This window comes from Gopherus flavomarginatus, chromosome 9 (assembly GCF_025201925.1).
Source record: "Gopherus flavomarginatus isolate rGopFla2 chromosome 9, rGopFla2.mat.asm, whole genome shotgun sequence".
In the NCBI taxonomy this organism is placed as follows: Eukaryota; Metazoa; Chordata; order Testudines; family Testudinidae; genus Gopherus; species Gopherus flavomarginatus.
This window is the reverse complement of record NC_066625.1, coordinates 92,000,185-92,018,669: the sequence shown is the minus strand read 5'-3', so window position 1 is coordinate 92,018,669 and position 18,485 is coordinate 92,000,185. Positions and strand designations below refer to the sequence as shown.

At 61.8% G+C, this 18,485-nt stretch overlaps 1 protein-coding gene across 1 annotated transcript; it reads right to left on the bottom strand.

Annotated features, from left to right (window-relative positions):
* Positions 1-903: 903 nt before the first annotated feature.
* On the bottom strand, positions 904-18,442 carry VPS33B (VPS33B late endosome and lysosome associated). Its single transcript, XM_050966267.1, has 23 exons — positions 18,356-18,442; positions 16,909-16,989; positions 16,319-16,380; positions 15,792-15,841; positions 15,262-15,329; positions 14,582-14,627; positions 14,074-14,168; positions 13,590-13,694; positions 12,993-13,089; positions 12,725-12,802; positions 12,002-12,075; positions 11,440-11,526; positions 11,169-11,259; positions 10,860-10,934; positions 10,386-10,450; positions 10,258-10,312; positions 10,119-10,165; positions 4,397-4,529; positions 3,903-3,976; positions 2,534-2,635; positions 2,047-2,122; positions 1,860-1,976; positions 904-1,262 (listed from the first exon to the last, which is right to left on the bottom strand). The coding sequence occupies exons 1-23, from the start codon at positions 18,440-18,442 to the stop codon at positions 1,183-1,185; spliced, it is 1,845 nt and encodes a 614-aa protein (XP_050822224.1). The 3' UTR covers positions 904-1,182.
* Between the last annotated feature and the right edge of the window lie 43 nt (positions 18,443-18,485).

Here is an 18,485-nt window from a genome sequence, read left to right as displayed (position 1 = left end):
AGTTAGGTCTCACTCTAGCTTCTCCCCTACTCACTGCAGCAGTAAGTCCACCCCCCCTCTCCAGCTGGAATCACAAGAGGGGAAGAGAGCTGGAGTGGTCACCTAGTCCAGGCCCCTGCACTCATGGTAGGGCTAAGCATTATCTAGCCCATGCTGACTGGAACTGCAGAGAATTCCAACTCAGGGACCTTCCAACAGTGGCTTCAAAGGCTCTGTGCAAGAGGATGCTGGGTAGTAAGCGGCCCCAGGGACAAGAACCACAGCCCATTCGAGACTAGCCTATTCCCACCTCCCTCCCGTGGTTAGATAAAGACGTGCTAAAGGCTGACCAAATATATTTTATATGGTACAGATCAATGTACCACTATTACACACTTCTGCCAGCGCAATCCTATGCTATTCAAATCCCAGCCCGAACTCCACTCATACTCTCTGTTGCTGCACCTCCAGCCTACCCCTAAGCACCCCTGCTGGTCCATCAATCCAGATTGTGTTTGGTGCCAGAACAGGCAGTTCTGTGAAGTGAATGAACATGCATTTAAAATTCAGGTAACAATGCAATTCATTTTCATTTGTGACTCCAGTAGAAGCCAGCTCCCTCTGCCTATTCACATCTGCAGGTGAACAGGCCTCGGTGGGGGAAGAAAGCAGTGCTGCTAACAGCTTGGCATCGCCCCTGGCTTCACCTGTGGCCCCAAGTACTGACACATCTGTCCAGGGACGAGAAGGCAGCCAAGGGTGGGAGCCAGGGCACAAAACCCAAAATAAGAACCCAAAAGGAGAGTGAGGTCCCTTAACAAGCCACTGACCCAATGATAGAAGCACCAATACACCAAGCACAGGGACTTGCCTGGATAGTGGCCCCACGGGCCTAAAGCATGACAGAGACTCAAACACCCTGGGTTTGGATTGGAGAAACAACAGATTCTTCCCTCTTCCAGCCTCCCCAGAGACACTCCCCTCGCACCCATCGAAGGTCTTTTCATCCATTTAAACCCCAATCTGCAGCCTTCGGGAAACCCACTGAGAGGCTCATGGCAGGATGGGCTCCATGTCTGCCCTGCTCCGGCTGCTGATGTACAGCACTCCAGCGTCATGTGTGCAGTGCCGGGCAGTGTCCACTGTGGAATGTGACCCTGGCTGGCACAAGCTGTTCTGCCAGGGCCGTGGCTCAGCCCTGCCTCACACCTTCGCCTCTAACATGGCGTCCATCAGCCTGGCGCTGCTTGTGATGGCTGTTGTCAGGAATATAAACTTGTATCCTGAGAAATCCAAAGAGGTGAAAGGAAAATGGGTGAGGCCAAAGGTCAGAGAGAAGTGGGGCTGCCAGGCAGCAGCTGAACCCCTGCTAGCGCCTAGCACTGCCACCAACCCAAAAACAGCAGAAGCATCACTATGCCAAGTACAAGGGAGATGATCCGAGTGCTGCTGTGAGCAGATGGGGGGAAGTGGGTGTTCACTCCACCAGGCAGGGAGAAGCTGGGGGAGCCCAGAGCAGGCATCTGGCCAGGCAAAAGGCATGTGATGGGTGCTTCCCTAACAATCACAAGCTGGTTTGCATGCCCCATAAGGGAGGCCTGTAGCCCTCAGCACATGGACCCAAGGCAGGACGACTGGGGGGACGGTCCAAGGCTTAACAACCCCCCCCCTTTACTATGTCACAGCCTGGCAATTAGCCTCTGTGGCTGCAGCAGGTCCGGTTTCAGTAGCCAAAGGCACAGGCAGGGCTAACTCATTGAGTCTGTGCCATAGGGTTATACCGTGGGTCTCTTTCCAAGAGGGAGGGGGGCAGTTTCTGGCTGCCAGATCCTTCCTCCCCAGCAGTGGAGGAGACAGTAACCCAGTGCACTGGATGGTACCTTTCTCCTTCCCCAGGAATCGGAGAGCAGAGATCTCAGAAAAGGTGCAGCCTCCCAGGAAGACTGCTAGGATGACACGCTGCGCCTCCCAGGCGGGATTCTCCTCCATGACCGGTTCTGGAAGGAGCAGAGGATGAAGTGGAGCGCCCCCCGAGCCTCCCTCCGCGATCCCAGGAGCAAGTATTACCTGTAGGAGCAAACTCATTGCCGTTCAGCAGGCGCACCACCTCCTCCAGGCCCAGCCAGCCCTTGCGCTCCAGTACCTGAGGGAGACGAGCAGGGACAGTCCGTCAAAGCAGGGGAAGCAGACGAGCACTGCAGGCCCAAAGCAGAGCAAGAGATCAGCTGCCAGCCCAGGGCACTGGGCAGGAATCAAGGGCAGACGAGCAGGTAGGTGCCTCACCTCTCCAGGAGCAGGTTAGACATTTCTAGCCCATGCAGCCCCAGCCAGGGCCATAGTCCCAACTAGAGGCACCTGTGGCCTATGCAGCGGGGGGATCTGCAGGGCAGCATAGCAGGACCCACAAGGGCACCACGGAGCAGGGGGCACTTGCACAAACCTGACTGCTCCCAAGGAAGACGGAACCCCATGTGCCAAGTGACAGGAGTTCCCTGTACCACACAGCATGGGCAGCTCTTGTCCCCTGGGGTCAGGTGCCCACAGATAGACTCACCTGTTCAATGATCTTGCAGCTCAGGGGGACATAGGCCCCACTGAAGACATAAGCCATGTCTCGGGGCACCTTCAGGTTATATTCACCATCAACACGGGGGATCTGCAGAGACAGGCATGTGACACCTCCCAGCAGTCAGTGAGCTATTAGTGCCCTCTGGGAGCAGAAGCTCTGGGTTTGAAGCACCCATGGGTGCAACCTCTGGGGTGCGCAAATACATGAGCCACTGACCTGGCTGCTCTGGGCAGGACACAGTCCCCAGCCAGCTAGCGAAGATCCAGTGCCAAGCAGGCGAGCTTTGCACTGCTGTGAACGCAGCAAACTTGGGCCCTGGCAGCCAGCCGGAAGGTGCAAGTTCCACTGCCAGGGACCGCCAGGACACGCCTCTCTGTTGCTCTCAGAGCACCAGCCTCCAGCCACACGGGCCCTTTGCAGACTACAGCTGCAGCCTGGAATTCTCTCCCAAGCCCACGGGAAGCCAGGCCAACTCCTGGAGTGCAGGCGCAGTGTGTTCACACTGACCCACTCCGCTATACAGGGGCCTTTGCATTCTGCCAAGCAGCATCTTCCGGGGACGCAGCCCCAAACACTGCACAGGGCATCACGCTGCCTGGATGCGGGGGCCAGGTCCACAGCAGAGAGGAAAGGCCACAGCCTCCCTTAACCCTGGAAGGGAGAAAGGGACCCAGCAACCATTGCTACCCAGATCCCCAAGGGCAGTGGTCCCCAGTGTGGTGCCCGTGGGCACCATGGCACCCACTGGGGCATTTATGTGCACCTGCCTAGTGCCCAGCAGGGGACCTGCCGGGGACAGAGAACTCAGGCTGTGGGCGCAGTGTTCTCTGTTCCTGGCAGGTGCAGGGCCTGCCTAGTTCCCAGCAGGGGAAAGAAGCCGCGGCCCCGCGCCTGCTGGGGTCAGAGAACTCTGGGGCTGGAGACGCTGGTGTTCTTGGCCCCACCTAGTGCCCAGCAGAGAAGAGAATCTGGGGCCCTGCGCCTGCTGGGGACAGAGTACTCCAGGGCTGCGGGCACCAGTGTTCTCTGTCCTTGCGGCTTTTCTCTGGCTTCTCTCTGGATTGATATATTATGTAATCATTAAATATGTTTTTTGTATTATTTAATATACAAATACAAAATAAGCCATGAAAAATTGTTGGCGCCCGCCATACTCTTCTGAAAACATGAATGTGCTGCTTGCTGGTCACAAAAAGGTTGGGGACCACTGCCCAAGGGTAACACTCTCTGGCTCCCCTGCTGCCCTGCACAGGGATGGCCACGGCCGGGGCTGGAAGGGGGCAGCCAAGGACATCTACAGCCAGCGATGTTACCCACCCCACCAAACCCCATCCTAGCAACAGTGGAGACCTACCAAGCCCAGCTTCTTGCTTATGCCTCGGAAATTGCTCTTCCTGGCCAGAGAATTAAAAGCGTCCGTGAGTTTCCCTGGAAAACAAGGCAAAGAGGCGGTTTGGACCCAAGACCCTCAGGATCCCCGACTTAGCTCACCTGGCCTCAGCAAATTCTCTCCGGCTGGCAAGAGCTGGCGTGAGGTGAGCCTACCGGGAGCGTTGCTACGGGGCAGAGGATACAGGGAGCGAGTTTTATTTCCCTTGGGGCTGCCCTGCAGGGTCTCCACACTTTCCCTCGCAACCTTCCACTCCAGAGCACAGCCAGCTCCCTCTGTGCTCAGCCTGAGCTGGGAGAGACTAGAGCATGACCTGGACAGAGACACTGAGCACCCCCCGCCAGCTCTGGGAGCAGGGACCATGGGGAAGTGCCCCAAGATCCTCACACAATTCAGAGGCAGGCAGGGCTCGGCACTCATAACTGCCCCAGAGCGCTGTAGGCAGAATTGCCCCATACCTGCTGCTCGGTCGGTCACCAGCTTGCTGACTTTGCTCTCCACGGCAGTCAGGGTCTCCCCTGGGGCCTGCTCTGTCAGCAGCCCGATGCGCTTGAGGTTATGAAAGGTCAGCAGGTGCTCAGGCCCATAACTCTGGGGGGCAAGGGGAGATGAGTGTCAGGCCAGAACTCTGGTGCCCAGGGCAAGTGGGCACAGGACAGAGCCCCAGCCTGGGGAACGTGCAGTCTGCCAGCCTGGCACACACTGCCCCGGGGCGGGTGGGCACTCGGTATCCTGGAAAGGGAGTCAGGCCCGCTGCAGCCTGACGAGATGGCACAGCAAGGGACAGCGTGAACACAACATGCAAAGAAGCATGCCGTGAGGTGCGTGGAGCTGACAGTCAGACCTGGGACGAACTGGCCCAGTATCTGCACTCTAATAGCCTCCCCGGCTCTTGGGCCAGGCCACAGCCTTCCAGCAACGCAGGAGAGGAGAGCATGCAGAAGGGTTACCGCACGCCCGCCTGTTAGCATGCTCCAGCCTTCCTCCCAACCCCACACACACGCACGCTCCCCCCGGTACTCCCATGACACACACACGCTCCCCCCAGTACCTTCTGCCCCCCCCCAACACACGCGCTCCTCCTCGGTACCTCCCCTACACACACACACGGTCCCCCCCTCGGTACCTCCCCCACACACACACGCTCCCCCCCCTCGGTACCTCCCCTACACACACACACACTCACTTCTCCTCAGTACCTCCCCTACACACACACACACACACACACACACGCTCCCCCCCCTCGGTACCCCCCCCACACTCACTCACTCCCCCTCGGTACCTCCCCTACACACACACAAGCTTTACCCCCCCCCCCGTACCTCCTCTACACACATGCTCCCTCCGGTACCTCACACACACACACACACGCTCCCCCCCTCGGTACCTCCTCAACACACACACACACGCTCCCCCCCTCGGTACCTCCTCAACACACACATATACACACACTCCCACCCCTACCTCCTCCACACACACACACACACACACGCTCCCCCTCGGTACCTCCCCTACACACATACACGCTTCCCCCCCCCGGTACCTCCTCTACACACACGCTCCCCCTCTGTACCTGCTCCACACACACACACGCTCCCCCTCTGTACCTGCTCCACACACACACACGCTCCCCCCCTCTGTACCTCCTCCACACACACACACGCTCCCCCCCTCTGTACCTCCTCCACACACACACACGCTCCCCCCCTCTGTACCTGCTCCACACACACACACGCTCCCCCCCTCTGTACCTGCTCCACACACACACACGCTCCCCCCCTCTGTACCTGCTCCACACACACACACGCTCCCCCCCTCTGTACCTGCTCCACACACACACACGCTCCCCCCCTCTGTACCTGCTCCACACACACACACGCTCCCCCCCTCTGTACCTCCTCCACACACACACACGCTCCCCCCCTCTGTACCTCCTCCACACACACACACGCTCCCCCCCTCTGTACCTCCTCCACACACACACACGCACGCTCCCCCCCTCTGTACCTCCTCCACACACACACACGCACGCTCCCCCCCCGTACCTCCTCCACACACACACACGCACGCTCCCCCCCCGTACCTCCTCCACACACACACACGCACGCTCCCCCCCGTACCTCCTCCACACACACACACACGCACGCTCCTCCCCTCTGTACCTCCTCCACACACACACACGCACGCTCCTCCCCCTCAGTACCTCCTCCACACACACACACACGCTCCCCCCCGTAGTACCTCCTTCACACACACACACACGCTCCCCCTCGTACCTCCACCACAGACACACACACACACGCTCCCCCCCCGTACCTCCTACATACACACACGCCCGCTCCCCCCCGTACCTCCTACACACGCACACACGCCCGCTCCCCCCCGTACCTCCTCCACACGCACACACACACGCTCCCCCCCCGGTACCTCCTCCACACACACACACACACACACACGCTCCCCCCTCCCCGTACCTCCTCCACACACACACACACACACACGCTCCCCCCCCCGGTACCTCCTCCACACACACACACACACGCTCCCCCCCCTGGTACCTCCTCCACACACACACACACACACACGCTCCCCCCCCCCGGTACCTCCTCCACACACACACACACACACACGCTCCCCCCCCCCGGTACCTCCTCCACACACACACACACACACACACACGCTCCCCCCCCGGTACCTCCTCCACACACACACACAAACACACACACACGCTCCCCCCCCCCGGTACCTCCTCCACACACACACACACACACGCTCCCCCCCCCGGTACCTCCTCCACACACACACACACACACACACACACACACACACGCTCCCCCCCCCGGTACCTCCTCCACACACACACACACACACGCTCCCCCCCCCGGTACCTCCTCCACACACACACACACACACACACACGCTCCCCCCTCCCCGTACCTCCTCCACACACACACACACGCTCCCCCCTCCCCGTACCTCCTCCACACACACACACACACACACACACGCTCCCCCCTCCCCGTACCTCCTCCACACACACACACACACGCTCCCCCCTCCCCGTACCTCCTCCACACACACACACACACACACACGCTCCCCCCTCCCCGGTACCTCCTCCACACACACACACACACACACACACGCTCCCCCCCCGGTACCTCCTCCACACACACACACACACACACACACACACGCTCCCCCCCCCCGGTACCTCCTCCACACACACACACACACACACACACACACACGCTCCCCCCCCCCGGTACCTCCTCCACACACACACACACACACACACACACACGCTCCCCCCCCCCCCGGTACCTCCTCCACACACACACACACACACGCTCCCCCCCCCGGTACCTCCTCCACACACACACACACACACGCTCCCCCCCCCGGTACCTCCTCCACACACACACACACACACACACACACACGCTCCCCCCCCCGGTACCTCCTCCACACACACACACACACACACACACACACGCTCCCCCCCCCGGTACCTCCTCCACACACACACACACACACGCTCCCCCCCCCGGTACCTCCTCCACACACACACACACACACGCTCCCCCCCCCGGTACCTCCTCCACACACACACACACACACACGCTTCCCCCTCCCCGTACCTCCTCCACACACACACACACGCTCCCCCCTCCCCGTACCTCCTCCACACACACACACACACACACACACGCTCCCCCCTCCCCGTACCTCCTCCACACACACACACACACACACACGCTCCCCCCTCCCCGTACCTCCTCCACACACACACACACACGCTCCCCCCTCCCCGTACCTCCTCCACACACACACACACACACACACGCTCCCCCCTCCCCGTACCTCCTCCACACACACACACACACACACACGCTCCCCCCTCCCCGTACCTCCTCCACACACACACACACACGCTCCCCCCTCCCCGTACCTCCTCCACACACACACACACACGCTCCCCCCCCCCGGTACCTCCTCCACACACACACACACACACGCTCCCCCCTCCCGGTACCTCCTCCACACACACACACACACACGCTCCCCCCTCCCCGTACCTCCTCCACACACACACACACACACACACGCTTCCCCCTCCCCGTACCTCCTCCACACACACACACACACACACACACACACACGCTCCCCCCTCCCCGTACCTCCTCCACACACACACACACACACACACGCTCCCCCCTCCCCGTACCTCCTCCACACACACACACACACACACACACGCTCCCCCCTCCCCGTACCTCCTCCACACACACACACACACACACACGCTCCCCCCTCCCCGTACCTCCTACACACACACACACACACACGCTCCCCCCCCGGTACCTCCTCCACACACACACACACACGCTCCCCCCCCCGGTACCTCCTCCACACACACACACACACACACGCTCCCCCCCCGGTACCTCCTCCACACACACACACACACACACACACACACACGCTCCCCCCCCGGTACCTCCTCCACACACACACACACACGCTCCCCCCCCGGTACCTCCTCCACACACACACACACACGCTCCCCCCCCCGGTACCTCCTCCACACACACACACACACGCTCCCCCCCCCGGTACCTCCTCCACACACACACACACGCTCCCCCCTCCCCGTACCTCCTCCACACACACACGCTCCCCCCCCGGTACCTCCTCCACACACACACACACACACACACACACGCTCCCCCCCCGGTACCTCCTCCACACACACACACACACACACACACGCTCCCCCCCCCGGTACCTCCTCCACACACACACACACACACACACACGCTCCCCCCCCGGTACCTCCTCCACACACACACACACACACACACACACGCTCCCCCCCCCGGTACCTCCTCCACACACACACACACACACACACACACGCTCCCCCCTCCCCGTACCTCCTCCACACACACACACACACACACACACACGCTCCCCCCTCCCCGTACCTCCTCCACACACACACACACACACACACACACGCTCCCCCCTCCCCGTACCTCCTCCACACACACACACACACGCTCCCCCCTCCCCGTACCTCCTCCACACACACACACACACGCTCCCCCCTCCCCGTACCTCCTCCACACACACACACACACGCTCCCCCCTCCCCGTACCTCCTCCACACACACACACACACACGCTCCCTCCTCCCCCCGGTACCTCCTCCACACACACACACACACACGCTCCCTCCTCCCCCCGGTACCTCCTCCACACACACACGCTCCCTCCTCCCCCCGGTACCTCCTCCACACACACACGCTCCCTCCTCCCCCCGGTACCTCCTCCACACACACACGCTCCCTCCTCCCCCCGGTACCTCCTCCACACACACACGCTCCCTCCTCCCCCCGGTACCTCCTCCACACACACACGCTCCCTCCTCCCCCCGGTACCTCCTCCACACACACACGCTCCCTCCTCCCCCCGGTACCTCCTCCACACACACACGCTCCCTCCTCCCCCCGGTACCTCCTCCACACACACACACACACACACACACGCTCCCCCCTCCCCCCGGTACCTCCTCCACACACACACACACACACACACGCTCCCCCCTCCCCCCGGTACCTCCTCCACACACACACACACACGCTCCCCCCTCCCCCCGGTACCTCCTCCACACACACACACACACGCTCCCCCCTCCCCCGGTACCTCCTCCACACACACACACGCTCCCCCCTCCCCCGGTACCTCCTCCACACACACACACGCTCCCCCCTCCCCCGGTACCTCCTCCACACACACACACGCTCCCCCCTCCCCCGGTACCTCCTCCACACACACACACGCTCCCCCCTCCCCCGGTACCTCCTCCACACACACACACGCTCCCCCCTCCCCCGGTACCTCCTCCACACACACAAACGCTCCCCCCTCCCCCGGTACCTCCTCCACACACATACACACACTCCCACCGGTAACCCCCATACACACACACACGCTGCTCTCCCCGGTACCTCCTCTACACAGAGGCACACGCTCCCCCCAGTATGCCCTCCCCTCCCACCCGCCCACACGTTCCCCTCCCAGTACTCTCCCATCCCACATGCACGCTCCCCCTAGTACTCCTCCCCGCATCCCACACACATGCTCTCCCTTCCACACACACACACACACACTCACCTGGAGGTACTGGGTTTTCAGGGAGCGATAATCCTTAGGGATCAGCCCTGTGGGGGTTTAACACACAGGGAGAGCTGAGTGAAAAGCCCCATAACCATGTCCCCCCACTGCGGCCCCCCTTCTCCAGCAAGGAGCTCACCATTTTCCGTGACCGACAGGAGGCACATTAGGCGCAGACTCTCGCTGGGGGAGACCTGCACAGAAATTGGGGAGGGTGAGCGAGTGGCCAGCCCAGCCCAGCTGTCCCCACCCAGGCGCAGCACTCACCTGCCGGTCGATGTGCTCTTCTATGTAGCTGGTGCTCTCGCGGATGTCAAACCCCTCCAGGAGAGCTAAGAGGGGAAAGGAAACAGTCACCTGGGCCCAGAGCCTGCAGGAGCCCTAGGCCTGGGGATTGCCAGCCTCCTGGGCTTGTGGGAGGAGGGGCTCGGGAATCAGGATCATCGCCAGCTCTGTCCACTCTGCCAACTCTGGGAGGTGCATGGTGCTGCTCAGCTCCAGACGGCAACGCCTGGTAGTCCTCACTGAGCCCCTTGGGGAAAGGGAGCACCCTGCAATGCCCTGTCCCCAGGCTAGAGCAGCACATTTAACCCTTCAGGGACCTGCCTGCCAGCTCCCACCAGGTCCAAAGCACAAGCACCTGTCTCTGACGGTGGCCATCTGGAGCGCTGGTGGCCCAGGACGGGAATGGCACACAGCCCCAGGAGGAGCCCAGGCTGGGCTGGCAAGTGTCTCACTCACCGTGCTCAGTCTTCAGCAGCTCCTGGAAGTCCTGCTTGGTTTTCTTCTTCATGATGGACTCGCAGGCGCCAATATCTGCACACCCCAGACAGACGAAATCAGTGCGGAGTCTCTGCACAAGAACACCGGGGCCACACTCTGTCCATGCAGCCTGGGGCTGCCAGAGAGGGGAGAGAGAGAGAGAGACGCCCCCACATGCCAACAGCCCCTAGCCTGGCTGGGGCAGCTTGCACTGCTTTCCCAGCCCGTCCGGTTCAGGGCAATATCTTCAGGCACCCTCCCTTTTCCCCAGTCTTCACCAGTACCTACGCAGGCTCAGCAGACGGTGCTCCTGCTTTAACCCCTTCAGCTCCTGGGAGACAAAGTTCTTCATTTGCTTGATGTCCATCCCACGACGGCGCTGCAGGATGAGAGAGTGTCTGAGCACTGGGCTGAAGGGAAGAGAAGAGAGGGCCCCTCCCCACCCCCAACAAGGTAAGGGAGAGCCAGGGTGAGGAGCAAAGGGCCCGGCAGTTGGTGGGGCTGCTCCAAGGCAGGATGCCTCTCAGGGCCACGCCCAGGGCGACCCTGGCACACTCACATCGTACTGCGTCTGCAGGTTCCGTGCCTTCTGACTCAGAAAGCCGAAGACGTTGGAGAAGTGTTCGTTCCGGATCTCGCTGAAGACCTGTGCCAGAACAGCCCCAAAGGGGTCAGCCACCCGGCCAGGGCCTAGCATGGGCTTCCCAAGAGAGCGCCCTCATGCCAGGCACAGACACGCTAGTAGCCAAGCACTCGCTTTGCAAGCTCCCTGCAGCCCAGCAGATTAACAGAGGGCGCTGTGGCTAAGGGGGGCCAAGCTGCACCCACAGCCGGAGGAGCAGTCAGAAAACCTCCAGTGACCAGGCCTCTGAAGGCCACAGTCTGTGAGTTGGGGCTGCACGTGGTCAGGCAAAGGGATCAGCCCCACAGGGCGGATGCCAGGATGCTGAGGACTGCGGTTCTATAGGGCAAACGAGCTGGTACCAAAGCCCCATTTCTACAATCTCTGGACTGGGCTTTGCCTCCACACCACACCCCAATCAATCCAACTACCCCAGCGCCACTCTGCCCACCAGGCTGGCACTCGCCAGGTTAGCAGGGCCCTGGTGGGTAGGGCTCACCTTGTCCTGGGCATTGAGCAGCACTTTGAAGCTCCTGTCAGAGGAGGTGACGTCTGGCCCGAAATCCACGCTCCCTGCCGAGAGCAGCGGGAACAGTTACGGTGCCCAGGCCACTGCCTCATGCTCTGCGGCGCTTCCAGTGCCCCGGGACAGGCTGTTCCATTAACCACCCACCCGGCCAGCGGGATATCAGCCAGGCTCAGCAGCCCCAGAGCTGGGTGCCATCTGCGCTCTGAGGGGAATCCCTAGGAATGGGTCCTTGGGGCCTGCGCTGTGCCCACCCTGTAATGCTGGCTTATGCCTCCCTCAGGGTCGTCTGCAACAGCTCTGCTGAAGAGAGGGCACCAGGCAGGTGGGCCGCTGGTCTGACATGTGCCATGCGTCCTGCCGCTTGGCATGGAGCATCCTGTCTGTGCTCAGAGGGGACACAGGCAGCAAAGCTGCCAAAGGAACTGCCCCAGAGCACAACACAGCTCATGTGCCAACCGCCACGCCCCCATCAAAGGGCTTGGGAGGCCATCTGCAATGGCCAACATTAGGTAGCCCCCACCCCCATCCCAGCCTCCCTGGCCCCCTCCCCCACCTTGGGGAGCTGCTGAGGAAGATGGTCTGGGGCAGAGATCTGCAGGCACTTTCATCTCCCTGCTATCACCCCCACGATGCCACAGGCAGGGCCCCCTTGCCCAGCCCCGCTGCCATCTCTTCCAGCCACCCACAACTTACCACATTTGATGCGGAACGTGTCATCCACCAGCCCCTCATACACCACCTGGGAGCAGAGCGCCGTGACGTAATCCACATCTGCAACGAGAAGCACAGGGGCACATGTTGCGCCTCCCCACCCCGCCCCCACCTGCCAGTGTTGGCTGCCCCCAGCTCACTACCTCAAGCCCAAGAACAAGCCCCTCAGCAGCCCCTAGAAGGAACCCACTACCCCACCCCACAGAAGCCCCCAGCAGCAGCCTGCGCCTGTGACCGCAGCAGCCCCTACCTCGGTCCATGAGGAAGACATGGCTGATCTCAGGCCTCCTGGCTTGGCTGTCACCCTCGCTCTCCTCCACCAGCTCTCGCCACACCTCATAGACCATCTGGGAGGTAGTGGAGGCAGCACATCAGTGCCCATAGACGCTGGCCCCAGGCCAGGAGCCCCACAGGCTCCCAGAGCTGGGAGCACATCAGCAAGCCCCCAACACCAGAGAACAGGCCAGGACAGCCTGCCAGCTGCGAGTCCTGGGACCAGGAGCAGGTGGTTGGGTCCCCCACAATCACATCAGCTGACCGATTCCCCCTCGCTCCTGCCTTGATAGGAGGCAGGCGTCTCCCTGGCCCCCGTCTATGCAACGCTCCCTGCTGGACACATTTATAACAACCAGCAGTCCCTCGCAGGGGGAGCCCCTATTCCACGGGCCCCACCTGGAAACTCAGAGGTGGGATGTTTGTACGTGTCTCCCTGCCCCCCATATTCGTACAAGTCCCCACATCCCTGAAGGGATTCAAATGAAAAAGCTCCCACTTCCAGCAAAGAGCCCTGACCCCAGAGCAGGGGGACCCCACCAGGCCAAGCCTCCCAACCGTACAGCTCTTGTACCTTGGCACACCTGCCAATCCCATAGGTGTTAGCGAAAGGCCCAAAGAGGGAGTTCAGCAACTGCAGAGCTCGTGCGACTGTGCTGATCCAGCGCTGATCCCCTTCCTGCAGGGCCCACGAGAGCAACAGTCTGCAAACACTGACCCCCCCAGGACGCCACCAGCCAGGGCAGGATGGCCCCCAAGAACCCCCTCAGTATCTAAGCAGGGACATGGACCTTGCCCAGGGTGCAGTCCCAAGGCTCTCAGCTCTCCAAGGTGCTGACAGGGGGCATGGGAATCTGTTCAGCCCAGTGGACACCTACCCACACCTCCCAAACCAGCACAGCACTGGCAGTCTGCACAGGCCAGCCCACCAGGCTGTGGGTGGGGCAGCAGGTGAGGGGCGGGTGTGTGCGCGCACACAGCTTTGAAAGCCCTGCCCCCACCCTGGCTCACTCTCCCGATGGCTTTGCTGTGATGCTGCAGGGAACTGTGCCACTGACCAGGAAGTAATCCCGGAAGAACTCAGGCAGCTCCATGCTGAGGAGATCATCATCCAGGGGGAGCAGGTAGAAGGCCCACTCATCACAGGTCACATCTGAGGTGGGGACAGAAGAGAGCAGAGGCAATGTAGTCCTAGACCCGCTGTAGCGATGGCCTGAGGGCTCTAACACACAGGCCCTGCCGGCACTGGCCTTTCAGGAGGGGCCTATTTGCTGTGGTGCTGGAGCCGTACGACGGGTCCCAGAGGAGGCCCAGCCTCTCCCGCATCGATGGTGGGGTCTGTGTACCCCTCCCCTCTGCCTCCATCGGGGGATGTTCCGGAGCACTGTAATTTGCGTTCCCGTCCCCATGCCCCAGGCCAGGACAGCATATGGATACCTACTCTGTAGGGGACAAGCCCCGGTGTTCTGCTGTCTGAGCTTCCCCACCAAGCTGGATCCAGGCAATGGGCTGAACGACATCCCCTTGTGGTCCCACAGTGCCTGTCACATCACCTTCCCCACTTACCACCATAGATTCCCTCTTCTTCCAGCACCAGCTCACAGATGTAAAACTGCAAGAGAGGAAGAGGCTGGTTAGTGCTCAGGCATCTCCCGCACTGTGTGACCAAGAGTTCCATGGCAGTGGATCGGGCTGGCCCTCTTAGCTGCGCCTTGTCAGACATGGCAACATTTGGGTTTGAGGTCAAACTTTGGGACAGGAAACTGGGAATTGGTTATTCTGACTCTGTGGGGAAGGGAAGGTGGGCGGGACAGGAGGGTTGGGGCAGGTGGGGACTGGATGTTTGGCAGGCATAAAGGAGGAAGGGAAGGTTGCGTGTAGGAGATGTGAAGGAGGAGGGGAGGAGGTCGGACACAGGCCAGGTGTGAAGAGGGGGAAGGCTCGGGGGGCAGGACAGCAGGGCGGGGTAAATGGGGAGGGGGCTGGACATAGGCCAGGTGTGAAGGGATGGGGGGAAGGCTGGGTGAGCAGGAGAGCAGGATGGGGTAGATGGGGAGGGGGTCACACACAGGCCAGGTGTGTGTGGGGCGGGAAGCTGGGTGGGCAGAAGAGCAGGGGCCTGAGGTTACTGCAGTTCCTCTGGGTTCAAGGCTCTCACAGGGTTAGTAAATTAGCCCCAGTTCCCAAAACCCCATTAAGAGGATGCTTGGGCTGGTGCCTGGCACGGAGAGGACAGTCACACTGACCTTCTGGGGGCTGAAGATAATCTTGTACTTCCGGCTCCTCCCCATCGCCTTGTCAGCATTGACAATATCTGCAGACACAAGACTCTGGTTAACTAGAGCCACTAAAAACCCTACGGTTAAACCCGTGCAAGGTCTCTTGTGTAGACAAACCCGAAGCCCTGTGATCTAACAGGGCATGTGACACACCAGACGGACAAGACAGCAGACTTCAGGGTGTGCACTCAGCCTCTGGCCCTGAGCTCCAAGTCACCCTATCCCAGGATGCTAGCACTCGCCTCTCGAGATTGCCCAGCACTCACCTCTCGAGATTGCCCAGCACTCACCTCTCGAGAGCCCAACTTCACCCCACCCAAGGATTACCCAGAGCCTGACAGTCCAGGACAGTAGCGGTCCCCCTCACACAATCACCAATATCCCTGGCACCAGACACTGGAATCTGCTAGCCAGCTCTACACAGAAGCCACCCCATACTACAGGCCCTATATAAGTAACTGCTGATATCTGCATGGCGAGCAACAGCTCCCACTCACCAGCAACGTACTTCATGTTCTTGATCCGTGGCCGGACTAAGAAGCACAACCTGGAGTGAGGAAGACAGAGATTCACCAACCGGGGGGTGGGGCAGGGAAGGACACAGCGAAAGCAGGCCCAGCGAGGCAGGCAGCTTCCTGAGCTGAAGGTAGGAGATGGGAACACAGCCCCCAGACTAGCTGCCTGAGCTCTGCTTGTCACTTCACCAAACCCCCAAGTATAGCCCTGCTCCCAAGTCCCACAGCAGCTTCTCCTGCCTCTCAGCTCACTCCCTGCAGTGCTGGCAGCTAGCACCAGGCCCACACCCTTCAGCTCACTCGGAGTCTGTGCCATTTCAGCCTGGCCCATGAGAAGAGGCTCCTGGGAGAGGGCATGAGCCTGACACAGCACTGCGGAGAGGCAGGCCCGGGGCAGAGGGCAGTGCCGTGTGTCTGGTCAAGCCTGTGGAGGTGCAGAGTACAGCTGCAACTGGGCAGGCTCCAGGAATGACCCACACAGACCCATGGGGATCAGGTAAGAGACTCACTGGTCACTAGAGCTAACGATGGGTTTGTTCTCCACTTTGTACAGCTTGTCCACTTCATGTTGCTAGAAACAGAAATAGGAAGAGAGGAAAATGTTAACTTACAAACCCCACACAGACTGTAGTAGCTTTCGTAGCTGATTCCAGAGGCCCCCTTCACAGGCCTCCGGCTGCTGCACAAAGCCAGATCCCCCTTCTGTGTGTCTGCGCCCCACAGCTGCTTGATCAACAGGGCAGCCACCTGGTGATGTGAGGTGTGAAGCGATCACCACACATGGCACTGTAGACACAGACGTGGACCAAGAGGTTTCCACTATGGGCTAATACAGGAAACTCCCTACACGCAGCTCTGCCAACCTCTCTCAGGCCTTACCCGCAGCCCCCAGAACTGCAGTTGATCTAGTCCTGGGCTCCCTATGCAGAGCAACACAGTTCTGTGAACCAAGACAGCCTCGTGGACAACGGCGATGAGGTTGAAGTCACTGCATTTGCAAAACCACCTGAACAGTTGCCTATGGCCCGCAACCAGCCACCCTGCCCAGTAGCAATGCCTTGGTTTAGTACTGCCCTGGCCAGGACACAGCTGCGGGTACCTTGAGAATGGAGACATTGGCAATTCGGTCCAGGGGACTCATCAGATCTGCCTCAATGAACAGGTCCTTCTTCCCAGGGAGCTGGGGGAGGAACAAACAGAGCAGCACAGGTGCCAGGGGTACAACTCCCTGCTGCGAAAAGCCCACCGCAGCCATTAGCCGAGCCTTGGAGCAGGCTGTCTCAGAGGCATCTCTCCCCTGCCTGCTGGCTTTGCACTCCCCGCTGCACCACACAAGTGCAGCTACCCGGACAGGAGCGGCGAGCGCCCAAGAACCTCCCGCTAGCAGAGGTTGCTGCAGTAACACAAGCTACTGGCCGCATCCAGCCGCCTTCCCACAGCAGCTGTTCCAGGGCCAGGACCTGAGAGACCATCCACGGGCCAGGGGCTCCTCCGCCCGTTGGGACCGTGCGTCTGGGCAGGAAGCAGCGCCTCCTCCAGGACAGAACATGGCATGCCGAACCCCGCCCCATGGTGACAGGCACGGAGCAGGCCCAGCCCGGCGGTGATGAGCACGGAGTAGGCCCCTAGGTGACAGGCGCGGGGAAATCTCAGGGCAGGCCCGGCACGGCAGTGACAGGCATGGGGTAGGCCCAGCGCAGCTGTGATGGGTGCGGGGCATGCCCGGCGCGGCGGTGATGGGTGCGGGGCAGGCCCGGCGCGGCGGTGATGGGCGCAGGGCAGGCCCCGACATGACGGGCGTGGGGCAGGCCTGGCGAGGCAGTGATGGGCGCGGGGTGGGCCCGGGGCAGTGGTGACGGGCGTGGGGCAGGCCCCGAGATGACGGGTGCGGGGCAGGCCCGGCGCGGCGGTGACGGGCGCGGGACAGGCCCTGAGATGATGGGTGCGGGGCAGGCCCGGCGAGGCAGTGATGGGCGCGGGGCAGGCCCCGGGCAGTGGTGACGGGCGTGGGGCAGGCCTGGCGAGGCAGTGATGGGCGCGGGGTGGGCCCGGGGCAGTGGTGACGGGCGCGGGACAGGCCCCGAGATGACGGGTGCGGGGCAGGCCCGGCGAGGCAGTGATGGGCGCGGGGCAGGCCCGGGGCAGTGGTGACGGGCGCGGGGCAGGCCCCAAGATGAGGGGCCCGGGGCAGAGGGCCGGGCCCGGGCCGGGCCCAGGGTAGGTGCAGGGCAGCAGTGACGGGCGCACGGCGGGCCCGAGGCGGGGGTGACGGGCCCAGGGCAGGCCCCGAGATGACGGGCGAGGGGCGCCGGTGACAGGCATGGGGCAGGCCCCGAGATGACAGGCACGGCAGTGACGGGAGCGGGGAAGGCTCGGGGTGGCGGTGACGGGCACGGGGCATGCTCGGGACAGGCCCAGCACGGCAGTGAAGGACGCAGGGCGGGCACGGGGAAGGCCCAGAGGTGACAGGCACGGAGCAGGCTCGGGCAGGCGGGGACGGCTCGGGGAGGGCGCGGGGCAGGGGGCGGGCCGGGCCCGGCGCTCACCTGCTCCAGCAGGTAGATGAGCTGGTCTCGCGCCAGCCGCTTGAGCACGGTGAAATCCGGCCCGTCGCGGCGGCCCGCGAACGCCATGCTGGGGCTGGGCCCGGCCCCTGCGGCGAGAGGGACCGGCCGG

Bases quoted from the DNA above. Each gene is read 5' to 3' on its own strand.
- VPS33B (XM_050966267.1), bottom strand. From the start codon at position 18,442: ATGGCGTTCGCGGGCCGCCGCGACGGGCCGGATTTCACCGTGCTCAAG. The intron at 10,935-11,168 runs GTAGGTACTGGT...TGGGGTGTGCAG, and splicing joins GCACCGTCTGCTGAGCCTGC to ATATTGGCGCCTGCGAGTCC. The intron at 2,636-3,902 runs GTAGGTCTCCAC...CTGTCTCTGCAG, and splicing joins TAAGCAAGAAGCTGGGCTTG to ATCCCCCGTGTTGATGGTGA.